At 42.2% G+C, this 24,226-nt stretch overlaps 2 protein-coding genes across 3 annotated transcripts in view; both read left to right on the forward strand.

The window, feature by feature from the left end:
* Nucleotides 1-24,226, forward strand: part of MRPL18 (mitochondrial ribosomal protein L18) — a 323,272-nt gene that overhangs the window by 65,740 nt on the left and 233,306 nt on the right. The window lies entirely within an intron of this gene.
* Nucleotides 1-24,226, forward strand: part of FNDC1 (fibronectin type III domain containing 1) — a 61,247-nt gene that overhangs the window by 25,070 nt on the left and 11,951 nt on the right. For both annotated transcript variants that reach the window (XM_061378809.1, XM_061378810.1), the window contains exons 6-15: nt 609-716; nt 4,008-4,196; nt 4,991-7,354; nt 8,463-8,578; nt 10,253-10,364; nt 11,275-11,655; nt 16,358-16,423; nt 17,087-17,248; nt 19,223-19,453; nt 20,827-20,935. In XM_061378809.1, the coding sequence (XP_061234793.1) occupies nt 609-716; nt 4,008-4,196; nt 4,991-7,354; nt 8,463-8,578; nt 10,253-10,364; nt 11,275-11,655; nt 16,358-16,423; nt 17,087-17,248; nt 19,223-19,453; nt 20,827-20,935 (3,838 nt within the window). The remainder of the gene's footprint in view (nt 1-608; nt 717-4,007; nt 4,197-4,990; nt 7,355-8,462; nt 8,579-10,252; nt 10,365-11,274; nt 11,656-16,357; nt 16,424-17,086; nt 17,249-19,222; nt 19,454-20,826; nt 20,936-24,226) is intronic.

A 24,226-nucleotide genomic window follows, 5' to 3' on the forward strand; every position in this document is an offset into this window, starting at 1 on the left:
CTTGAGGTGACACAAGTCTTAGGGTTTGAGCAGTCAAATAGGGCTGATTTGAGGGAAAGCCAAAATAAGTGGTTGTCTGGGGTAGCAGAGAACGTGGGAAAAGCCTTGCTGCTGCCCACATCCCTGCAGCAGTGCCCTGGAGAGCACACTGGCACAGCGGGAACAGAGGGAGATGGTTTGGGTATTTCTGGTGGAAGGGTCAGCACCTTGGACCCCTGCAGCTGTGTGTGCTCCTTCCTTTGTGAGGGAGTGGTCCCGCTGCTGTCCCTCTCTGTGGGCAGCAGATTTAAATCCTACCTCTACCGCAAAGAAGCTGTGGGGCCCTTTTGGTACAGAGACATGGTCCATGACAACCTACTTACAACATCATTCCAGATAAGCTACAGTAGCAGTCTTGTGGAGACAGCCTGTAACTAAAAGCATGGAATACATTTTCACTGCAGGAGCCTGGTAGAGAGATGTAATTGAGGCATGCGTGGACCTGGGCCATGTGTGCTTTTCACATTTATCTCTGAAATGGCTGTATAGGAATTTCTGCTATGAGAAAAGGTTGTCCTATGTAGGTCAACTTTTCTCACTTGCCTCTTCTGCATACGGCTGTTTCACAGCTCCTTCCAGTGCACCTGAAAATTTAGATGTTTGGCCACTGAAGGGGAAACCAACATCTGTAGCAGCATCCTGGGATGCTCTCCCAGAGAGTGAAGGAAAAGTCAAAGGTAAGTCATTGCTGTCATTTTTTAACCCCCTCAAGGAGCTGGTCTTCTCAAAGCCAGACTGCCACTTCGCAACAAGATGGAACCACTGACTGTGCCAGGGGTTTTTCACTTCTCAGTGGCATATAGTCAACCAAGATTTCCTTGTCTCCATCCCAACATCTACGCACCATTACTGGGAAGCTATCATCACCCTGTGGCTGGGGCGTCACAGATCTTTCTGGGGTGTCACGTGTGCATGCTTACCTCTTCTTCCATTAATAAGCAGGTCAAAATGGAGCTCAAGGAGGAGGTTTCCCAAAGGATTTGTAACAGTTAGGTGAAGAAGGAAAAGCTGGGTAGTTGCTAAGAGAGTGAGTGGGTTTATGTTGTGTTTTATCTCTAGTTTGTCATGGAAGGAAAACTTCAGCTTAAGAAGTAAGTGCCAATAGTGGTTTCAACAGATGCCACATATAAGCCTTGTGTATTGTACTGTAGCATTATTGTACATGGTCATAAAGCTAATTTGCCAGTGGTTGTTTCCTTGCATAGAATTTAAAAACAAACCAAAACTTCTGAGTGTTTTTTTTTCTTTTTCCCCCTGAAAACGACCAGGCTGTTTTTTCAGCTGCTCCCATTCTCCAGTGGTTGATGGGATTGTGTTCTCTAGTTACGCAAGTTTCTGGAGGTACCTTATCAGCACTGTAGCATCCCAGGATTTAAAAAATCTTTGCCCTGGGGGGAAGCGCACCGTTCCTGCATACTAGACCTACTTTATGTGTTCTTCAGGGCAGTGGTGGAATTCCTTCCTCTTTGAAGTCAGTAGGAGTTTTGCCAATTGCTTCAGTGGAGCTGCAATTCTGTCCAAGAATTATTATTTTTTAAAGTAGGGTCATTCAAGGACATTATGTGAAATTTCAGATCTGCTCCTAATTTTGATCAGTCTGTGGCCCTTTGTCCATTTTTTGTCTGCTAATCCTCAGATGATTCATCCAAAGCAGTCATTTGAAATATACCTAATATTCAAGGGATAGACACATTTACATGTCTAGTATATCATTGTTTTTCTTGAATACAAAGTATTATGGGAGAAGTCTTGTTTTTAAACTAAATAAATGACAAAAGTGATGTTTATACTGGCTAAATGAAATCACTGAATTAGCAATTCATAGTGTGCTAACTCAGTGATTTCATTATTTTGATGGCACACAGTGATCAGGAATTTTTGTCTTTTGGTCCTTTTGTTTTTTTACCCTGTCCTTTTATATATTTGTACCACATATTATTGGGAGAATATATCCTCCAGTAGCCATTTGAGAGTTACCTGAGGTTACACCGGTGCCTCTGCAATTAAAGCAACTCCTGTGTATCTTAAAACAAAATAAAACAATCAAAAGCATTCAAATGCATTGATTTTTTTTCCAACTAAGCATTAAATGTGTTTGCATATAAAATGTTGAGGACTTTTTTTCCTGGATTTTGATAACCTGTAGATGACGTATTTCTTAACACAATGAATATGGGCTTATTTTCAGAAAAAAAGGAAGTTCCCTGGTTTTAAAGGGTTTTTTTATGTTCTAGAGTTTTCCCATCTGTGGCTCCTCAGATGTTACTTTGTTTCTTTGCATAGAAAGAGAAAACCGGCAGCCTTTGGATTTTTTTTCCAAATCCCTATTTTTATCCTATACCGGTGCCTCTTATGGAGGATTGAAAAGAAAAGGAAGCCTGCACATAGTTGAGATCTTACCTGCTCTTCTTGAGAGTGTAATTGAGGACTCCTCTTCATGCCTGCAGTTGTTTCTATAGGGGTGAAATTTCTCTCAATACAAAAAGTTAATACAAAGCACAGATACCACAGAACTGAAAACTGAGAGCAGGGTGAGTTTCTTAAGTGGCAGCAAAAACTTGCTTTGCTGTCTCTGCAGTGGTGTTTGGTCCTGGCTATAGTGAAGCACAATGTGTCAGATTTAGACGTTGTTGGACAGGAGTGCTATTGGTACCATTTGGCGATATGCAGTGCCATTATTTACCGGGAAAAGTATCTTTTCTGAATAAGAACATCCATCATACAGGCATGAATTTTACCTGCTGGCCTGTGGACTACAGATAAAACCGCTCTAAGCAATGGCTCAGCTGGAAACACTTATTTTGACTGCAGTAATATCATTTCCAAATTTAAAGTAAATTTTTAGTGTTTTCATGGGGATGCCCCTCAGGCCCTAACACTGCTGAGGAATGAGTACATGGCCTTTGGAGCTGGTAGAGTTTCACCACAATGGACTGGCAGAGCTGTTTTTGCATGACCAGGGTCTTAAAGTACAGTGCAATTATAGCTGTGTCAAGGCATGTTGTAAATGTAGAATAAGAAAGTAATTAATAGTAATGAATAATGTCACCTGATTTTAATACTGATGTCTTGAATGATAATTATGTAAATACACCATGTATTTCTTCTTCCAAATAATTTCGGTGGGACAGAAAATGTTTTAGCGTTCTTATTTGCTGTGTTCATAGCTACAGTGAGCAATGCAAATTGTGTGTTGTCCATTGTGAGCAAGTCATGTTTTGGAATAATATTTTCAGGATCATGTGTTGTTGATTGCAGATATTTTGGTAGCTAGTCAGTAAGTACAAAATTCCTCTTGGAAAGTCCAAAATCTGCTCATGGTTCTTCAGGGTATTCTGATTGCAGCAATTCACACTACCTAACATTTGCAGTCTTTCAGACTCGATTTCCACAGTGCATATTTTCCTGGCAATCTTCATACATGTCTTCTTCCTCCAGTGCATTTTCTCTTTGTAGGTTCCTTCTGTTGTTTCTGATTTAGGGCAGTTGCTTTTTTTTTCCAGATGACTCATTTTTTTCCATTTATTGGTTGATGTCCAGAAACAAAAAAAGTCTCTTGATGCAGCTCACCAAAACACAGCAGTTGGTGCTATAACTTCTTCATGTCCCCCTACCTTCTCTAGAAGAGTGTACAGCTGCCATCTGGTTCCTCTTGGTGACAGTTCACTGTGATGGGCATTGTTTCTTATGTATTTTTACAGAGGTATAGCTAACGTATTCCTTCTCAGTCATTAGGTCATTGATGTGGTTTGGTTTTTTTCTGTTAAGATGAACAAAAGTTTAACTTACCTACATATATATGTGTCTCTCTCTCATGTCTTTGTACTCCAGCTGTTGACTCAACGTGCATTGCTAGTGTATTAATTTTAGTAATGCACGTTCTAATTCATCCTACCCATACAGTCTGTCCGCTGGAAACAGGACTGTTTTCAGTTTCCTCCTTCCAACCGTCTGCCAAATCATTTCAGAATACATTCTTTCATACGCCCCGGCTCTCAAGCCATTTGGAGCCAAGTCCATCACCTACTCTGGAGCTACAACATCAGCCATAATAGATGGTCTGCAGGCCGGGGAGCGCTATATATTCAAAATCCGTGCAGCAAATAGGAGAGGACCAGGTCCTCAGTCTAAAGCCTTCAGTGTCGCCATCCCAGCAGGTGAGCACCAAGCCATGGACCAACCGTGTAGTCCACTCATTCTTGGCCTGGTTCCAGTTGTGTTAATTATCGCTGACTTAGCTTCTTCTGCACTTCATCTAACCTACGTGATTCTACTTCCTTAATATTGTTTCTGTTAGCTCTTTTCATCACTATATTGTCCAAATAGATGCTTCTAGATAAACATTTATCACTCTGCAGCATGTAAAAGGACATTTTATACACATTTTAACGTTGTAAATAAATACATTCCATGCTCTATTTCCTGCATGAAAACTCTGTGTGCTCTTGTTATCCAAATGTCAATGAATACAATGCTTTGGGTCTTTGTACTATTCCTGACAACTCCCACTCCTGAAAGTCACTCAGAGTGGCTTACTTAGATACCACTCCTTGTCTTTGCTTCTTGCCAAAAAGATGCTTTCTTGGGGACAGAAGACTTGATGAGTTAACAAAAAATGTGGTCCTCAGCTTCAGATGGGATAATGCAGCACCCTGCCACCAACATGACTAAGCTCTGATGAAGATTTAGTTCTGCTGCTATTTGCAGTCCCTGTTCTTAGACACTTGATTTTATTTGCTATAATTTTTACTGAAGTTGCAATAATTCCACATACATACCTTCCTACAAACCAAAACTTTCTCAGCCAGACTGCACAGACTGTTTAATGCAGAAATAGGTGTTGTCTCATATTCTCTTGAGTTGTTCTTGCTACTTGGTTTCTCTCTTGGTCAGTTTTTGTGTGCTGCTTCTATTGTTGTGAATAAACACTCTTTTTTTTTTTTTTCCCCAGATGCTCATGAAGATTCTGTTGCTAAGCAACAAACAAATATTCCGGACAATTCAGAGGCTAAAAAAAACAGGAATGCTGGCTCATCTCCTTCTCAGACTTTGTCTGTTTCTTCAAAAGTCCAGCCATCACTTTCCTCTAAGCAATCTTCTGTTCGTTCACCTAATGTTAGTGATAAGAAGAGTCTTCTTTCTGAATATAAGAATAAAATCTTGACTCGAGGGGTCCTGAGTAAATCTCAGTTGCCTTCCAGAAAGACAGAAGAGCTGGAACCTGATCTTCAGTCAACTGAGGTGACAGATGATCAAGATTCCTCCCAAGAGGCTTCAACGACACCACCAAAAGCCCAGGATCAGAGGAGAAATGTTAGACCCTTATCCCCTAGTCGGCCAGTCCACCCTGTCCTTGCCTCAGGGAGGACCTCTGTTCAAACCCACACATCAGAGGTGTCACGGCAGACAAGTACAGACAAACGTGAGTCACCAGCACTATTGCCATCAGCAGCACAATCTTCTGCCTCATCTGTTCCTAAATACACAGATGAAACAAAGCAACTGAGGCAAAGCAATACCAATGTGCCTTCTAAAACCTCTTCCCATCTTCTGCCAGCCAAAAATAATGATCTTGCAGGTAATGTGGAAGGAAAGCCAGACCCCATGCTGGTGAAAGTGTCTTCTAAAACTTCAGAGCCTAGTCGCATGGCTTTGCCATCAAATCGGCAATCTGCTATCTCTCATGAGGTTGTCCCAAGCCATCCCAGCAGGTCCGGCTCTCTAGGTCATTCGCTTCAGCCATCTTCCAAATCAGCAGATTCCCACGCTCGTGATAGCCATAATGAGTTTGACAGTGAAGAAGCAACGGATAGAGCAGTACAGCCCAGTTCTAGATCGCAGCAAATAAGGCGTCCGTCAGGCTCCAGTTCTCACACGTGGAAAGATTCTAAATTAGCTGCAGCGGCAGTCCAGCTGAAGTCTGCTGTTTCTGGTCAAAATTCACCTCAGTCTCGCTCCTCTACTAGTGCCAAATCCAATGGAAAAGATGTTGATAAGAATTATAGGGAGAACTCACAAGATGCAAGCCCCTTATCTCGTTCTCTACCCTCCTCCAGGCAGTCTTCTTCAGCAATCTATTCCAAAAGAAGAAATCCTCAAGTCGATTCTGGGTCTCACCTCAGAGAGACACATGGTGAAAAGTCACCCCGCTCTGACTCAGAAGAACAACAAAGTCGAGCAGCTGCTCCAGAAAAGCATTCTCCTTCACAGTCTACTTTTTCCAAGCATAAGCCTGAAGAGGAGGAGAGTCGAGAAGTAAACGAAATGCTTGCTCAATCAAAACCAAGTATATCTTTGCCTAAAAAGGCGTTCTCCTCTCATCTTCCATTGGAGAAGACCTCCCACTCAGAGCCTCCACAGAGGGCACAAACCAGTCCTTCCTTACTGCATTCAAGGGGCCGGCGCCTCCCATCTCATGCCTCATCCCAGAATAATGAAGAATTGCAGGAAGATGATGATGAGGATGTAACAGAAGTCAGCGACAGAGCAAGCAGCCGCTCTGTGTTTCCTAAAGAGGTGTCCTCTTCTAGAGGATTACCTGCATCTTTCTCTCAGGGAAGCTCAAGTTCATCTCTATCAAAGCAACAGCATCCAGGTTCTCAGGTATCTTCCTATAAACCAAAACTCACTCCGCCACACTCCAGTTCTGCCAGTGATACAGCAAAAGACAACCAGTATAATCCAAGGTTGTCATCCACATCTTCGAAACAAGCTCATCCTTCATTACCTACTCGCTCAAGGGTTGCTACAAGAACAGTGTCCCAAACAGAGAAAAAGTATGACTTGTTGCCCTCAAAAATGTCCAAAGCTGAACTTCCTCGAAAAGTTCCTTCCTCCTCTTCGTCTAAGTCTCATCAGTCAGTTTCTAATGAAGAGGACGATTATTACAGTGAATATGAACAGAAAGAAGTGGAAGAGAAACCCACATCTTTGGCAGCAAAGTTGTCCCCTTCTATTTCTAGAGGTAACAAAAACACATATGAAGACACTACTAGCAATCACAGGAAATCTATGGACACTCTTCTACCTCACAAAGTAAGCTCTGAAGAGGAAGAGAAGGAAAAAACTCCAACATTAAAAATGTCTTCTCCTGAATCACCAGGAAGCTCTGCCATCGCATCACAGACTGCTCAGTCCTCTAACAAGCATACCCCATCTAAACCAAGCTTTGTCTGGCCACGTTCTTCTGCATCTACTACCACACACACTGTTTCTCCCACAGTTTCTTCCACTTTGTCCCCTCGCCAGCGACTACTGAACTCCAGGCTATGGAATCCTTCCCAGCGGCAATTTGTTAGACCTCCTTATAGACAAGGTATCATGTCTTTGTTGTAGTGGTATCGTTGAATGGTGTTTTGCCTAAGATCAGCAGTTAGATCAGAAGTCCTCTGTCAAAATGCAGGTTCAGTTATTTAGTGTAATGTATTGCTTTTTATTTTGGTGGTTCTCAGGGAGCCCAGTTCTTGAGGACATTGCCTAATTGGTGTAATGTAGTTCCCCCCGACCTTTGATCCTGTGTTCTGATCTGCACAGGATCCCATGATCCACAGAGTTAGGTACTACATTGGAAAGAGGCTTCTGTTCCTTATTGAGCAATGACTTCACTGAATGCTGCCTGAAAGCACATTTGTACTCAGAATATGACATCCTCTCAGGTATATTGCTCTTCATCATATGGATTACTAAAAGGCTTTTGTAGGTTATATAGTGCTACCTTGTCCATATGTAGGCAGTAAGGTGTTTCCTTATGATGTCCTGTTATTCTGTTTTCCATAATCAAATTTTAAGCCACTCCAATCTTTTTTCTTAAGTGACAGCTCAGGGTTGCATGCTCCTGTTGAAGCCAGCTTGTGTGACAGTCAGGACTTTTATGTCTGGGGTTTGCATCAAATGTTAGAGGTTTGCTTTCTGTCAGAATATCTTCTGACCTGGGTAGTGGAATGGAGAGTCCATTACACATCAAGAGTTCCCCTGTCACCTATGAGAACCACAGACAGTCTCAGTCATATTGCTAGGTAGAAATATTCTCTCTTCCTCCAGTGCATGGACATCCATCTTAGTGTTGAGTAACCTGTAGTAAATACCTTCTATGCTATATGTAGATATCTGTGGTTTTTTTCAATGTGTCCTTACTGTTACAGAGTGAGAATCGTGCAGCTGGACTATTGCATTTGCTATACCTTAGTCAGGTTCAGTGTTGTGTTGGGGTCCACCAGCTTGCAAATCTTGAAGATGGGATCTAACAGGGTCACAACAGTTGCTAAAGCAGAAAGGAAACACAATTTTTGCCAAATGTGGTGATGGCTCTTTCTGCTCTTGTACATGTCCAGATCAGTCAGAAAATGCATTTCTTTGCATTTTAAAATGTGGTTTGTAGGTTGCACAGATTCCTTCACAATAGGGTGTTTTCTTTTCTGTTTCAGGTTACAATGGCAGACCTAATCTTACAACAAAAAATGGAAATGGAAAAATAATACCTGGTAATAACGGAAAACCAAGTGGACAGAGAGTAATCAATGGCCCTCAAGGAACAAAGTGGGTAGGGTGACCTTCTCTCCAAATTCAAGATGCTTTGGCCTTTTTTACTTCCATTTTTACTAACAAAAGAGAGAACAGTGAATGCCCTCAGTCCGCGAAGCTCTAAAGTGAGGTTATTCTAGGTGATCTAGTTTCTACTGTTCAATTGAAATCTAATGACAAATTCTCCATTTCCATTTTTTGAATATTTTACATGTGTGATTTAAAACCCAGTGGCTTGAATTTTCAACTATAGCATTACTCCCATAAATTCAGTGAAACATTTTTCCCTCAGTCAGTTAGACTTACACTCTCCAGTGTCTCTGAGTTTGTCTGCCATGCGGTGTCAATGGGGACTGCCTGGAAGAGCTGCTGGGAAAGACGTGTTCAGCACTGCTTTTTCCAGACTCACACTCCAGGGAGAAGCTTGTGAGCAAGAGTATCAAAATACAAAGTTACTCCATAAGTATCACAGTGCTTTAAAATGCACATATGTATGTATCTTTAAGCATTTTGCCATTTGTACAGACACGTTCCCAGTGGTATTTTCAGAATGCACCTAGGAAAGCCCCACTAGATGCCTACATGCCTAGACCTTGTCTTTTAAAATCCTTTCCAGTGACTTTATGACCAATGAGCTGGGGGAAGGAACTGGTGTCAGTAGAGCTATTCACACATAACAACAGTCATTTTATGGCCACTTCAATCTTACTGTTTGCATTAGAGGAACATAAAAAGGTGTGTCAGATATGTCACATTTCAAGGAGGCATTTTGAAAAGCATGCCCAAAGCCCTTTCAGTAGATTCCATAAAGTGGGTTAGAAAGGTCCTTGGGAGGCCATGTGGCTTCTCTCTCTGCCCCATGAGATGAAGGCATTGCTGCAAGCAGGACAAACACCTTGTAAAGCAAGAGGATCTGTGTCAGCATCTAGGGCCTGGACAGCTTCAGAGACTGATCTCATGATGTACTGGCCCTCTGCTACAGTCATTTCCCCAGCACCAAATGTAAGTCTGTCTTGCCAGCCTGGAACTGCTGCTCACATCCCCTTCCCAGTTTCCTCCCAGCACTTAACACCATTTTCATTTGTGTGTTCTGTGGCTCAGAGTCTGTTGCCTCAGGTAAAACCAGCATACAGTTCAGCTATTTTGTGTTGAAATAGAAATGAGCTCTGGGTTTTAACTGCAGTTACCTCCTGAATTCAATTCAAACTCTTGGACAGATTTGTTTTATGAGACAGAAGCCTTTCCTCAGTCTCCTATCTCGATTAAAATCTTTGCTACTTTGTTCTCAGTGCCATTTCAATCTAAATTAACTAGTTTAATTTTTCTTTTAATATGGGATTCCTTAAAATTCCATCTTCAAAAGGACTTAGGGTCATACTCAAATCAGTGTTAAAGGAATCTACCTTGGGAGTTGCACAGCCCAAGAAAATCAAGGGAGTTGTTCCTTTGCACGTGAGAGTACAGCAGGCGGTATAATCATGGTTGTGCAACTCTGGAGCCCAGCTCCTGGGGATCTGCTTTCTTCAGCAGTGGTTTGTCAGTGATTACAATTAATGACTCACTTTTAAAAGTGTTGCAGCTATTCCTGATCATTGCACTTAGCATCTGAATTTCCCCAGGATTTCTGTTGCTTTGAAAGCTCATTTCACCTCCTCTTGTGTTAGCTAAACTTGAGTTCATCTATTGCTTTTAGATTGTAGATCTTGACCGAGGGCTTGTGTTAAATGTTGAAGGAAAATACCTCCAGGATTCCCAAGGCAACCCTCTCCGAGTGAAATTAGGAGGGGATGGACGTACAATTGTTGGTAAGTGACAGCTTCCTTCTTACAGCAAAAAAATCTACACTTTTCGTGCACACAGTACAAGTCTTTGAGCTGTTGAATGCTTCAGGCCTCCCCAGGATCCATGCAAGCCATTTGGAGTTGCTTGTAGCTCAGGTCTCCATCAGGCAGTCAGTGCATTGCAGGACCTGGGGAGGCTTTGGAGAATCACCCAAATCATCCTCACTTTTATCAGCATTAGAAAGGACTGCAGAACTGAGACAGAATAAGTATTGATGCTTTGTATGCATAGAAATAATTACCCACAGCTAGCACTGTACCAGTATGTCATGATTTCATTTTTTCTTCTGAAACTGACCACAAATAGTAAAAAAACCTAGTGTGTGATCTGTGAAAAACACTGCTGTTTGCATATCAGTACACCTGCATTGACCTCTTGAATGCAAATTCAGTGCCTGCTGTTAAACTGGTTGCTATGAATATTTGTAGTACACAGAATCTGACACAAAAGTTTACCTGGAGTGACAGCATCTCACCAGCTCATCCCAGTTTTCCCTTGCACATGTTTGACACCAGGGAGCAGGATATGGATTCATCATACCTTTCATCAACGGTTACAAAACTGAGATTAAATGCAGGCACTGTCTGCATGTAATACTGAAGTGAAACCTCCCTGCAGTTTTCCCAAGAAGTGTTTATCAAAGAGCTAATTAAAGTGAATACCACTGTGGTTTATCTGACGTTCTTCTGAACCATTTTCCAGCTTCCTCAGCCATGGCTCTATCCCAGATAAAAACCTTCTATGTCAACTTCGTTACAAGAGCCTGTAAATCACACTCTCAGTGCTCTTGTGGTATCTGCTGTTGATAAATACCATGCTATAATCTTGAAATGGGTTAATGGTGAGATTTTTGGTTTTGTTCTTCTCTCCTAGATGAAAAGGGTGCCCCAGTGGTGAGTCCGGATGGGTTACCTTTGTTTGGACACAGCAGATTTAATAAACCTGTAGCAAGTGCACAAGATAAACCGATAATAAGCCTTGGAGGGAAACCTTTGATTGGTCTTGAAATGATTAAGAAAACAACCACTCCCTCCACTACTACTACAACAATACCCCCAACAACTACCACAACAACTACTACAACCACTACAACAACTGTTGCTACAACTACCACCACAACTCCTGAACCAACCACCACTGAACCACCCACTGAGAAACCACTCCCAACATGTCCTCCAGGCACCTATGGACAGTATGATGATGAGGGCAACTTGCTGTTGGGGTTTGATGGCCTGCCGGAGTGCAATGCAGAAGGTAACCTTCCTTTGTGCTGTTCGAACTTCTTAGGTTGTGTTGTCTGTACAGCACAGTTACACAAATTTGAAGCAGGAAAGAATCTGCATCTGAAGACTTCAGACCTTGTGATAAGGTAGGAGCTGAGATCAGAGCAGCTGATGAGGGGTTTGGGCATTAGATGGTTTTTCACTGGAAAATGTTAACTTTCCCCAAAGCTGAGGTTTTCTGTGGAAATACACTGATTTCAGCAAAACTTGGGTCTTGAGTTGGATCCAGTCTTGTCACATACGTTCATGCACATGAGCAGAACTATAGGCAGTAGTTTTATGGTCAAAGCACTCACACGTAAGGGGGTCCTCACTCCATTTCAGGCTAGGGAAGGACCTGAAGACACTATATGGTTTCTTTATTTTGTGTTCATTTCTCACAATAAATTCTGAAGGGTCTCTTGCTTGAGCCATGGTGAAACCAGCTTTTGCAAACTGAGATTCTTGTTCTCGTGCCAGCCCTTGCAGATGTAGATTATCTAGCAGTAATGTAGCTCATCATGGATGAAGCTGGGGAAGGAAAACCTTGGCTATGCATAGATAAGGCAGAGAGTGGTACTCTAATTTCTTTCTCTTCTGAAAATACAGTGTGGGTGCATGTCATTATTTCTCTGTTGCAGCTATACAAGCTTAGGATGTGGTGCCAAACTGAAATCCAAAGTAAGCAAATACAAATGCACTAGTCTTTGGGCATTGAGCCTGCTCCATCACATTTTACCCTTTCATAACCTGAATGTTGCATTGCAAATCATTAGCTGCTTATTTTGCAAATCCAGATCAGGCAGCACCAGAGTTGTTCTTATCCTTTCCATTTGTAGGTGATGCCCAACTCAGTCTACAAATGGGCAGCAGCAGCATGGTCATAACTTAAACAACAGCTTGGTAGTCAGAAATCTGCCAGCTGCAGTAGCCAGTTTTAATGGTTCATGAAATCCCTTTACCTTTCCCCATACACCTGTATCGCTGATGCTAAAGTAGATTTACAAGCAGGTCATGTAACCATGGCCTAGGGATCTGACCTATCACTTTGAAGAGTGCAGCGATGTGGAAAAATGTGGCTTCAGCAACTCACACTGAGTCTGAAGATGGTTTCTTTGAAAGGGATCTCAGAAACAGAAGACTGAAAATTCCCTTACCAGCTACCCTAGGTAAGTAATGACTCAGGGATGTTAGTGCCTTGCACAATGGGATCACAATGTTTTGTAGTGTTCATATTTATCTAACAATTAGTCACGTATCTAACGATGTTTGACAGTGTGCATTTATGGAAGTGTGCTTGTGTATGTGCATGTGCATGGATGTGTAGACACACAAACAAACATATGTATATATGTAAAAATTACCATCATTATTAAATATTTCTTTCAAGATTTTTGTGTTTGCCTTTGGAGCTTTCATTGTTCTTAATTGTATTTAGAAAACTTTACAAATATTATCATAAAGAGTCACCCTGGTATTTTCAAAGTTGCCTAAAAGGGACCATGGTTTTTATTAGACTTAGAGTCCTTTCCACTCCCACTAGCTCCTTTTGCTTACCTTAAATATTGCTTAAATCCCACAATGTTTCCTCTCTTTGTCTTGTGCTATTTGATAGCTGAAGGACCTCTTCTGAGAATACATATTGTAAGAACAGTAAGAGTTTGTGTAATATGGCTAGCATCAATCTGATTATACACTCCAGAAGATGAGGAACAAAAAGCTGTGCAGGATTATTTTTAGCAGAGTTGTGGGGTGGGAACTTTTCATGTGATTTTTGTGAACATTTCAAAATATTCTGCTTGGTAAGCATTTCAAAGCATTTTTTTTTTTCTTTTTCCCTTCTACCAGATGGGCTTGAATGAAAGCTGTTTTTTCATACAGGCTGTGTCTTCGGTGAGAATGGCCTTTAGGACACTCCTAAAACCTCTGCTGCCATTTCGACAGTATATCTGCAAGCATATCACAGCTGAAGACTGGAAGTACAAGATAGCGCTGGATTACCTGCTGTACAGCTCAAACAATGTTAGTCCCTACACAGCAATTATGAAAGTTTCTCTGACGATTTTCTCCTTTTTTTTTCATCCTGATGAAAAAAACATTTGACCAATGCAGCAAAACCAACCTTTCGCAGAGGAGCTTGCTTGAAAAGAATGCATCTTTGTGGTATTTATTTAATGATGGCTAGTTCTGTTTATCAAGTGCACTATTTCAAGAGGGATAAACAACTACTATGTGAACTATCAAAATATATCATGCAATTTTCCCTTGACTGTTTCCAAATCATATTTTTATGTTGTCTTTGCCTTTACTCTGAGTCTGGAAAATACTCCAGATCATTTGATGAAATACTTTTTCTGCCAAAGCTTGATAGTCTTTTCTAAGTGCTTTATTCACAAACATCCAGAGGCTACAAGTGCCAAAATCCATCGCCAAACATTCTAAAGCTTTGGCAAATTTCCTTACTCTCTGGCAATATTTTTGCTTGACCAAGCACAATTTATTGTCAACATTTCAGTAGGTTCTGCAATCTTTAACTTTCAGGAAGGAGTCTGGCCACACAAGTGTGATTTGTCACTGAAATCAGCTGAATTTTTACATGAACCCACAAGGAATGAAAAGTGGAGACAACCATGTTATGTGTAATAAAATCAAGTGATGGTTGCACAGTCTGTTGTACTTACAGATGCCAAAAGCCTGTGGCAAGTGGTCGTACCAAGACCTAGCCTCATCTGGTACAGGCAGGTTCACTGAAGAGCTGCAGCAAAAGGTGATGGAGCAAGCTGTGTGTGTAGAGATTATAATGTGAGAAAGAGTCTTTGGGAAGTACCCTTATCATGGCCATGCCACCTCTCATGCCAAAGAAGCACAGACAACTAAGTAGAAGAGACTGAACAACACCTACAAAAACAGAAAATAGTATTTATTTTTGCTGGATCATCAACAAAGGCTGACCAGCTAATAGGTGTGAATGAGTTGAAATCTGCCCATGAAGAACTTCACACTTCTGCACATCTAAACTTCTTATTTACTTGGATATAGTCAAAGGTAAGTGCATACATCATAGGCATTGGTTAATGATGGACAACTGTGATGAGAAGATCTGCAGAATTCAGCAAAGGATCTACTTTGTTCACTGCTGACTACACTGACTACCCTCAGAGAAGTCAAGTGGCTTCCAAGTGGATCTTCTCCTGAAAAGTGGCTGCAGAAGTCTACCATGAGAAAATGTCAGATTTTTCTATATGAAATTTTGACACGAATTAACATTTTTCTGTATTTTCAAAGCTTATTTTGTCATTAAAATTGCTACTGTGTATTTAAAAGAAACTTACTGTAGTAACAAAAAATTAGTTTTGTACAATAATTGTTGGTTCTAAATAAAAAAAAACAAACTGAAAAATGAAGAGGTATCCTTCAAATTATATTTGTAAACTATTTGACACTGGAATTGAAATTTTGCATTGTTTGTAGTACTGGCTTAGTAAAAATAACATTACCAGTTCCTTTGTAGTATCTTGAGGTCAAAGCTGTCTTTCTCTTGTCTTTTTTCATACTCTGGCCGTTCCTTAGTCCCAGCATTTCATTGAAGACTTCTCGTGGTACCTGCAGTGGGCTCCAGCACAATGCTTTTGCTTTGTTTGCATTTCATGGCAAATATGCAATCTTAGCCATGCATTTCATAGCTAATCTGAGGTTTGTGCACTCTTTGGCTCACCTGCATAACATGCAGAGAAATGAATTTCTCAGAGCATGCAGAGAGGCCTCCAGGATTCACAGGATCAGGTGCTTGATGGTTGATGTATCTGGTGATGGATACATGACCTGCAGAGATATTGAGATAAGATGTAGGGATAGGCAACTGGGAAGTCTGTGGGTGCATTCGCATTGCTTTGTGGGGTGGATTGAGAGAATGTTTGGGGCATGCACCTCACATTAACCTCCTCTTGCTATGCTTTCATATGCATCATAGAGCAATCTCAATGTACACAGCCTGAATTCCTGTTGGATGAAACTAAAGCAGAAACAGTACTTCAGAATGACACATCTGTGCCTCAACCTGCAATGGGCATTCAGTCCACAGGATCAGACTAGAGCTAGTGCAAAATACAACTCTGGAAAGTCCAACACCAGTTACTTGATTCTACAAATCCATTCCTTTTGAGCTGCATTAATTGCTAGCCAGTCTCTAAATGTCATGGCTCAGCGGTTGTTTGATTTTTCTTCCCCCGAAAGAGTATTTAAATGCAAGTTTCAGTTTAATTTATTGGTTGGTTTATTTGCATGTAAGTTTCTCACATTTGCTGCTCCAGAGACTATAAAACATTGTCAGACCCTGACCTGAGCATTATATGGTTGCTGGCAGCCTGTCTTCGCTCCAGAGCATCTGGGGCCCAGGGCATTGTTCCTGGAGGGTGCATTACTTTTGATTTTAAGTAGCAATTTAAAATCAAACCCTGAACCCATTTTCCCTCAGCAAAACTCCTGGCTACTTCAGTTAGCTGCTCAGCTATTATTCTCAATACGTAGAGCGGGCTGTCACTGTGCTATCTGGAAACTAGGCAGCTGTCTTGTTTCTTTACAAATCAACTGCCTAAAGATTTTTATTTTAAACTTCATTCCAGAAGTATTTTACTGGGAGGCTGGGGATGAGACCATTGAATCCTCATGGAATTTTTTTCTTTCTCTTCCCATAGATACCTTCTCAGGACTGGATTCAGATGTGACAGCAACTCCAGAGGCATATGTGATATATGATGATGGTACTGTTTAATTGTAAAAGTCTATTGCAAGTGGCGTGTTTGGGGTTGTTTTTTTCCCTGTCGTCCTTTTTTTGGAACTAGGTTTGAGGGGGCAGGTTGGTGAATGGGAGCTTAAGCAGGCAATGGTGAGCTGGGAGTTTTCCAGAGCCCTACATCACGTGTGAAGAGCAAGGGTCCAAAGGCATTCTGGACATGAAAGTCCTTTTGAACCAGCTCTAGCATTTTAGAATAATAACACAGAGATTTCTCCACAAGCTTTTTTTTCACTCCCTTATCTCATTCCATCTGCATCTGAGGGCTGTGGCCAGGGATTCAATCACTGTGCTGTCTTCTCTTGAGGATTGTGGGGGGAAACAGCATACGAAGCATATGAATGCATTCGTTTATTGTTATCCTTTTTACTTGTGTGAGTGAGGTCTAAGTCAGCAACAGCACTGGTATCCTAGGGCAAAGGCTCACTGTCATCAGTTTGGTAGAAACATTTGCAAGTCTGAGTCGAGAGCAGCCCTGCCTTAGAGGCTTGTAAGAAGCATGTGGCAGCTAGGGCAGGGTGTGTGGCACTGTTCTGGGACTGTGGCGGGTGACAGGAATGTTTCCCTTCTCATAGTCAAACCATAATAACATGAAGCAAGCTAACATTTTCATCTCGTGTTTCCCCTGAAGACTACGAGTTTTTTGAGAGCACTTTGCCACCAACCACCACCACTGCTACCACCACCACTGCTTCTACAACAACAGAACTGGAAGTTGTCTATCCAGAGACGAGTGTTGTTGGCACCAGCCCTGTGTCAGAATATGATATCGCTGGGAAGAAACGGTTCACTGGTAAGGTTGTCCTGCGGTTTACATCACTTACTACTTGTGCTGCAAAGAATTCTTTTTCTAGCAAGGTCAGCCCTTAAGCTGAGGCTGTTGCACAGATGCATCCAACAGACTAGTGTGTGGTCCATGTAAGGACTGCCAACTAGGAAACTCAAGCAGTAGTACTTTGTTCCTAGCTTTGATGCTTGCTTGTCTAAGTATGGACCCACACTGCTTTTGTTGAACCAGTGCAAGCCTGTTTGTATTCTTTCAGTGTAACTGTTCTGCTTTGTATTCTGCATTGTGTTCTGAAAGAGAGCAAGTGTTGACTCTGGTGCTCAGTTCAGCTCAGCTGCACCATTTTAGGTTCACACCAGTAGTTCAGTCAATGAAAGTCTCCATGTAGGTTTGTCTTTCTCTGGGGGACCAAGTTCTTTTCACTGACCCATGCAAGCCCAGTGATCTCACCAGCCTTGCATAAGCATGTATGTCAAAGTTGTGCTTCAAAGTCAATGAATGAATGGTATTTTGGATATAAACTTTCCAAAAAGTAAAACGAAGAGAGATAAATTTTGACTTTGCTGTTTGTATCTTTGCTGTATAGAAGGAACTTGGTGAAGGAAACCTCAATACGTTGATAGGAGCTGTGATGCTGGCTCCTATCTCTGTGAGCTGTTAAGTGTATTCCAGCTCTGACTTCAGAGCTGTTCTGCTGCTTTGTCAGGGAGGCATCTGAGAGCCAGACCAGAGGGATTTGGAGGTGGCAGGGCACTGCATTCCAGCCTCCATCCCAGACTAGTGACCCCTCTGCAGTCCTTTACAAACCTCTGGCATCTGAACCTGAGATGACCTGAGGTCAGGTCATCTGCTGGCTCACCTGGCATTTTAGCTGGGAGTTCAGGGCATGGAGAGTCAGCTTTGATTGATGTCTAGCCTTCCTTTACAATATCCACAAGCTTCGTGTGGCTTAAAGTGGAGCTCTACTGCTGGAGTAAAAGGTTTGTTTTTATATATGCTGAGACTTTTTCCAGTGCATCTTCAGTTTTCTCTGTCCAAACAATTTAATGATGTTTCTGTTCGGCTCTCTTGCTGACACTGCTTCTTGATTCATTTAGCCGGAGAGGCTAAAATTAACTTCATTGCAAGATCTGGAAAAAATCCCTTTAGGGCATGAAATGCAATAAGATAAACCAAGAAATGTTGGTTTATGAACATTTCAAGGCACTAGGGAAATAGTATTACCATTTCAATGAATTGTATTATTGCCACTGAATAAACATTTCCAAAGCAAGTTTTATAGCCTTTACTTTGAATGCTACAGTGACTTTTAAGTGACTTTAAAAAGACGGTTTAATCTTTTCCTGAACTGAAGTGCAATTCCAGTCAGTATAAAGCTTCTATTTTTAAAAATAGAAGGTACAGGTTGGGATCACATGCCTGAAGGTAGGAATTCATGACTCCCAGTCCCTTAGTACAAAGGGGGTAACAGCAATAATCCCTTTGACCTGGTTGGACTTTACCTTGGAATTAATCTTCTTGTTCCCTCTGCTGTTTCACTGCAGCTTCAGGATGTTTATGTAAAAAACAACTACTTAGACACGTAAAGTCTTGGGTGATCTTAAGTCCTGGCAGGCATCTGTTCCCACATGTGGAAAGGCAGAGTTTGGGTGGCATTCTCACCCCTGCTTCCAGATCTGCTGGAAGGAGCATGAGGAGGGTTCTGCAGTCAGACTGCTCTCTTCTGCCTCTCACAGCAAAGATGATCCTTCTGTCTTTGCCTAATTGGGTATGGTTGTGAGTCTGAGGTAGACCTGAATATTACCATTCCCCCTTCTCATCAGCCAAACTGAACACGAGCCGTACTTTGTTGGCAGTAGTGAACATCTGGAAGGTGAGGAATTTTAAAATGCACCACAAAACTTGACTCTCTTCAGGAAGTTGCCATCCTGTGGTACCTACAAGCTGTCCAGTAAACCCACCCTTTCCTGTGTCTTCCAGCTCCTTATGTGACCTATCTCAATAAAGACCCAGCAGCTCCCTGCTCCTTGACAGAAGCCTTGGAGCACTTCCAAGTGGAGAGCCTCGATGAAATCATCCCTAATGACCTCAGAGAGAAAGATCTGCGTCCCCTGAAAGCCCCTCACAACATCACTGTTGTGGCAGTTGAAGGCTGTCATTCCTTTGTCATTGTGGACTGGGCCAAACCTGCTCGAGGAGACATGGTAACAGGTACTCTCCTGAGGGTTGCTCTCCTGATGGGGTAGTGGGGAAGGTTTTCTTAAATGACCATTTTTACCTTGAACTGAGACAACAGCTCATGAAGTTCTTGCTGTTCTACAGCTTTCTGAGGGAGATGAGCTACTTTCTGAGATGTGAGAAAGGTCACTCTTGTCATCCCTCAGTCTTAGATTTTGGCACTGATTTTGTGCCAATGGTTCTGAAGGCACCGCTTCTTGCCTGGATGGTATCTGTGATAGCGGTTTGCTCACCTGAGCACTTCTGCCCCCAGGCAGTGCCCTCAGCTCCACTTGAGGTAGCTCCCAAGCCTGCCTTTGGAGCATCCTTCATGTTTGGCTTCAGTCTACACCAAGCAAAGGTAACTGCGTGGCTGGAGCTGATCTAGATCCTGCCTGGCTGTAAGTGTGGCTGCAGACTGTAGAGGGGCTTCTGGCTTGCTTGGTGGTCTTCTAGCATGCTTATTTTGTAGGGAAAGAGTGTATCAGAATCAGTTACCTCCAGTGGTGTCTGAGGCCAAGGCTATGCTTTACTTTACTTTTTAATTCCTTTACAGACATTTTGCTCAAGTAGTCTGACAAGCAAGATTCAGGGATGGGAAATGTGTTAAACAAATGTATTTAATTAGCTCTCCTTTAATGTCTTTAGACCTTTTGAGAGCCAGAACGAAGCCCAGCTGACTTCAAGAATTAATCTCAAACATTGCTGGAAAAACACTAGAGTAAATAACCAAAATATTTTAGAAATTAATCAACCCCTGTTTGTCAGCAGACCCAAAAGGTCTGAAGTAAGCACTGGAAAAGGCACTGCTATGGTGCTAACATCCAGCTTTCAAGGAGCCTCTCCAAGCTCTGCAGCTGACAGCCATGGCCAAGAGGTGGGAACTTCTGAATGATTGGGAACTGAGAAAGTGGCCCTTGAACAGGCTACGTGGTGTCTGTCCCACAGCTTTTCCTTCTTCAAGGCTGTTGATCCAGTACCTTACTGAGTGCAGTCTGTATAACATGGTGTTTTTTTCCCCAAAAATCTCCTTGGTGTTTCTAACTATATTAGTTTATGCACAGACAATGTATTACTTAAAGCGGTGAATGTGTTGCATCTGACATCTTTTTGTCTTCACTGTGTTTTAAGTCAAAATATGCAGCTCTGATGTACCATTCTCTGACGTAATGCTCCATCATTATTAGCTAATGACATGAAATTCTCGTAGCCTGGGATTTTCCAGAAGAGCTAGGCATCAAATCACTTTCATATTCAAACATACTGCTACTCCTTGTAACCCATAAAATCTCCCATGGCATCTAAGGATATCATTTACTTAACATCTGTTTAGAATCCTCACAACTATTTGTCTTTTCCATTTACAGGTTATCTGGTTTACAGTGCATCTTATGATGACTTTTTAAAGAATAAGTGGTCAACCAGGGCTGCAGGGTCTACTCATTTGCCAATTGAGAACCTGAAGCCCAACACACGGTAAGGATTTGATCCACTCTTTTTCAGTTGTGTTAGGGAATTAAAACAAATTCTAAGTATTGTCAATTGTTTTTCTTGGCCTTAGTATAAATGTTTACCTCTCATCTAGATTTTACTCATTCTGCTTGACAGCAAATCATTTTACAAACTGCACAGCTACTTAACATGATAGCTTTACCATAGGAAGCCTGGAGCAGATGACTGCATGTACATGCGTATGTGTATATAAAACCACATATCAGTAACAAAGCAAATGTTATTAAGAATGCAGTTTCTACTGTTACTCATAACTGAGCTGATTTTACTGGGGAGAGAATACTAAAGTATATCCTTGGCAAGATGTGATGTGGCTATTCCTACACACAGATGTGGCCAAGATTTGATACCTAAGGGCTGGTGGGGAGAGGTGCCTTTCTCTGGTCTGTTTTTGCTGTCTGTTCACATGAGTTGTGCTGGAAGGGAAGGTTTGGTGGTAAGTAATGAAGCCATGGCAGTTGCTCCAAAGTCAGTTGGGCAGGAGCTTTAGGTTTTTATCTTGTAAAAAGTCTCACTGAAATGGCAGAACAAGAATGCATGCTTGACATGATACTGAAATAATTCATCACGACTGGGTGGGAAGTAAATGGCCACAAAGGGACTACATTAAAATGATTTCCTTTGACAGATGCTTGGTGTCTCTCATACTTTTCTCTCTAATTCTGAGTCTGAAATACATCCCAGACTCCTGTACATCCCAGTTTAGTTTTCAGTCCTTCACTCTCACCCTGTCCCCCACACAGGCCAAGGAGGCATTGCCTGTATGCCCCAGCTTCCCCCAGCTGTGGTACTCTCTCTCTTGTTTCTGTGCCACTTCCACCTTCACTGCAGTACCTCACCCCTTCACTGACTTTCAGTCAAGTCTCCTTCTCCTGCTGCCCCAAGGGCAGTTTTGAAGGCCATTGATAGCTCTTGGCTTCTCATGTCCAACATCTCAAGGGCTCCAAGTCATCGGAAAGAGGTGTTGCAGTGAAAACCCCCAGGAACCCTGCAGCTGCTGGCCTAGCCATCCTTAGTTCATGGGAACTGGTGGGAATTGAGCTGCCAACCTGTGATATATCCACTGAGATGTATGTTAACGCTAGGCTTCAGAAGGTCACAAGGCTGGTCGGAAGGCTGGTTTTGAGTGGAGTTCAAACAGCAAGGTTATAGATTCATGTATCTCCATGAAGCTGATAACTTATGTTAAATATTGAGGCTCTGTTTCAAAGCAAAGTAGCGAGGTTCAAGCAAGTGCTGTTTGTTTTAAGCATATTATTTTTCCAGCATCTTATTGAAGAGTGGTATGATCCATTGGCCTCTTGTACACTCTGTGGAGGCAGTAAGGGCTTCATGTGGGGTCTGTGGTGAAGAAGGAGAATTCTTTGCAACAGAAAAATTGTGTGTATCAGCCAACCTCATTTACATTCTCCAAATCAACAGACTGAATTGATTGCATACTTTTTGTCTTTAAAATAACTCTGAAACCACTGGGAAAAGACCCCCTGCTAACTAAGAAAATATGGTGTGAAATTCGAAGTTAGTCTTAAAGTTGTGTTTGCATTGTTAATAAATATTATGAGAAATCTCCAATTAAGTTGGATTTACTGTATACAGATGCTATGGACTGCTGGGTTTACCATGAGGGGCTACTAGTGGTGCAGCCTAGTGGTGTGGGCAGCGTATCAGTAACAGGTTGGCATCTTGGCAGAAGTTAACCCCAGAGAAGATTTGAAGCTGACAAAATACCCTGGAAAACATTTGCCTGGTTTTACAAAACCTGAACCTGGTTTAGGTTTTACAAAGGAAGCCTATGTTTAACCCTTGTCGTAAGCTGTCTTCTGAGGCCTGATCTAACCTCCATTTGAGAAGTGGAAGTTTTTCCATTAGCGAAACTCTGGTCAGCTTCAGTGGGCACAGGAGCTGTTTCCCTGTGACATGTAAATGTAAACACTGACGTTACTTTAAACCTTACTAAATCTTAATACCAGCAGTCTTGACAAAGCCTGTTCCCCAACATTAATTCTCAGCTGTCCAGAAGACTGATGCAAAGGTCTGGGCAGCATCCGCTCAACCACTAAATCCAGTCTCCTGTAGTCACAAACACTTATAATCCTTGTCGTAAACATTTCAGTCCCTTCTTGAGCATGATTAGGCTTTTTGCTGCCTCTGTGCAGGAAACCAAAGTCAGTGCCTGATGGGAGTGGCTAGATAGTCTTGTGATTTAAGGTACTGCCCTTTACTACCATATCTCCATGTGTCATCAAATCTTCTTCCCTGTTCATTTGGGTTTTCTTCCCTCCAGGGACAATTTGATCCCACAGTGCCTGTTGCTACCGATTCCAGTGTTTTACAGAGCATTTCATAGGAAGCTCTTGGACATTTACCTGGGGCTCGCAACTGCAAACAGAGCCTGGATCTTCTGGCTCTGGGGGCCAGATACACCAAAAATTTCTGTTTCCTTTCTGTATCTCCATTAAAGCAAAGCTGCAGCATGTGCAACAAGCAGCACCAGCCCCAGCTGGCTGCTGTGTCTCACCAGAGCAGCTCAGAAGAGGTGAGATGTCAATGAAACCCTTGTCCTACACAAGCAGTAGACCAGCTGTGAAGGAAGCTCCTGTTCCAGCTCTGCTGTAGTGTCTTATTACAATGTTTTTTGTAAATATTTATGATGAATGTAGTGCTAAGCCATTTCTGATGGATGGAGACACTTTGCACTAGCCTGTCATCCTGCAGGCTGAGAAAGCTGTGTCTGTTCAGCCTGGAGAAGAGAAGGCTGTGTGGAGACCTCATAGCAGCCTTCCAGTATCTGAAGGGGGCCTATAGGGATGCTGGGGAGGGACTCATCATTAGGGACTGTAGTGATAGGACAAGAGGTAATGGGTTAAAACTTAAATAGGGAAAGTTTAGATTGGATATAAGGAGGAAATTCTTTCCTGTTAGGGTGGTGAGGCACTGGAATAGATTGCCCAGGGAGGTTGTGAATGCTCCATCCCTGGCAGTGTTCAAGGCCAGGTTGGACGAAGCCTTGGGTGACATGGTTTAGTGTGAGGTGTCCCTGCCCATGGCGGGAGGGTTGGGGCTGGATGATCTTAAGGTCCTTTCCAGCCCTAACTATTCTATGATTCTGTGATTCTATCAGATTTACATGTTTTTTCTTCTGGAGGGATGGTGCAGTTGTAGAAGAAGGGATACAGCCCCTGCTGCTCTCTCCATGTGCTCATGGAAGGAAATCTGCCTTTCTTTCCTGACCCTCTCCCAGCCTCTTTTCCTTCT

This window comes from Neopsephotus bourkii, unplaced genomic scaffold (genome assembly GCF_033783945.1).
Source record: "Neopsephotus bourkii isolate Nb327-2 ecotype Australia unplaced genomic scaffold, CSIRO-AGI_Nbou_v1 NB_1767, whole genome shotgun sequence".
In the NCBI taxonomy this organism is placed as follows: domain Eukaryota; kingdom Metazoa; phylum Chordata; class Aves; order Psittaciformes; family Psittacidae; genus Neopsephotus; species Neopsephotus bourkii.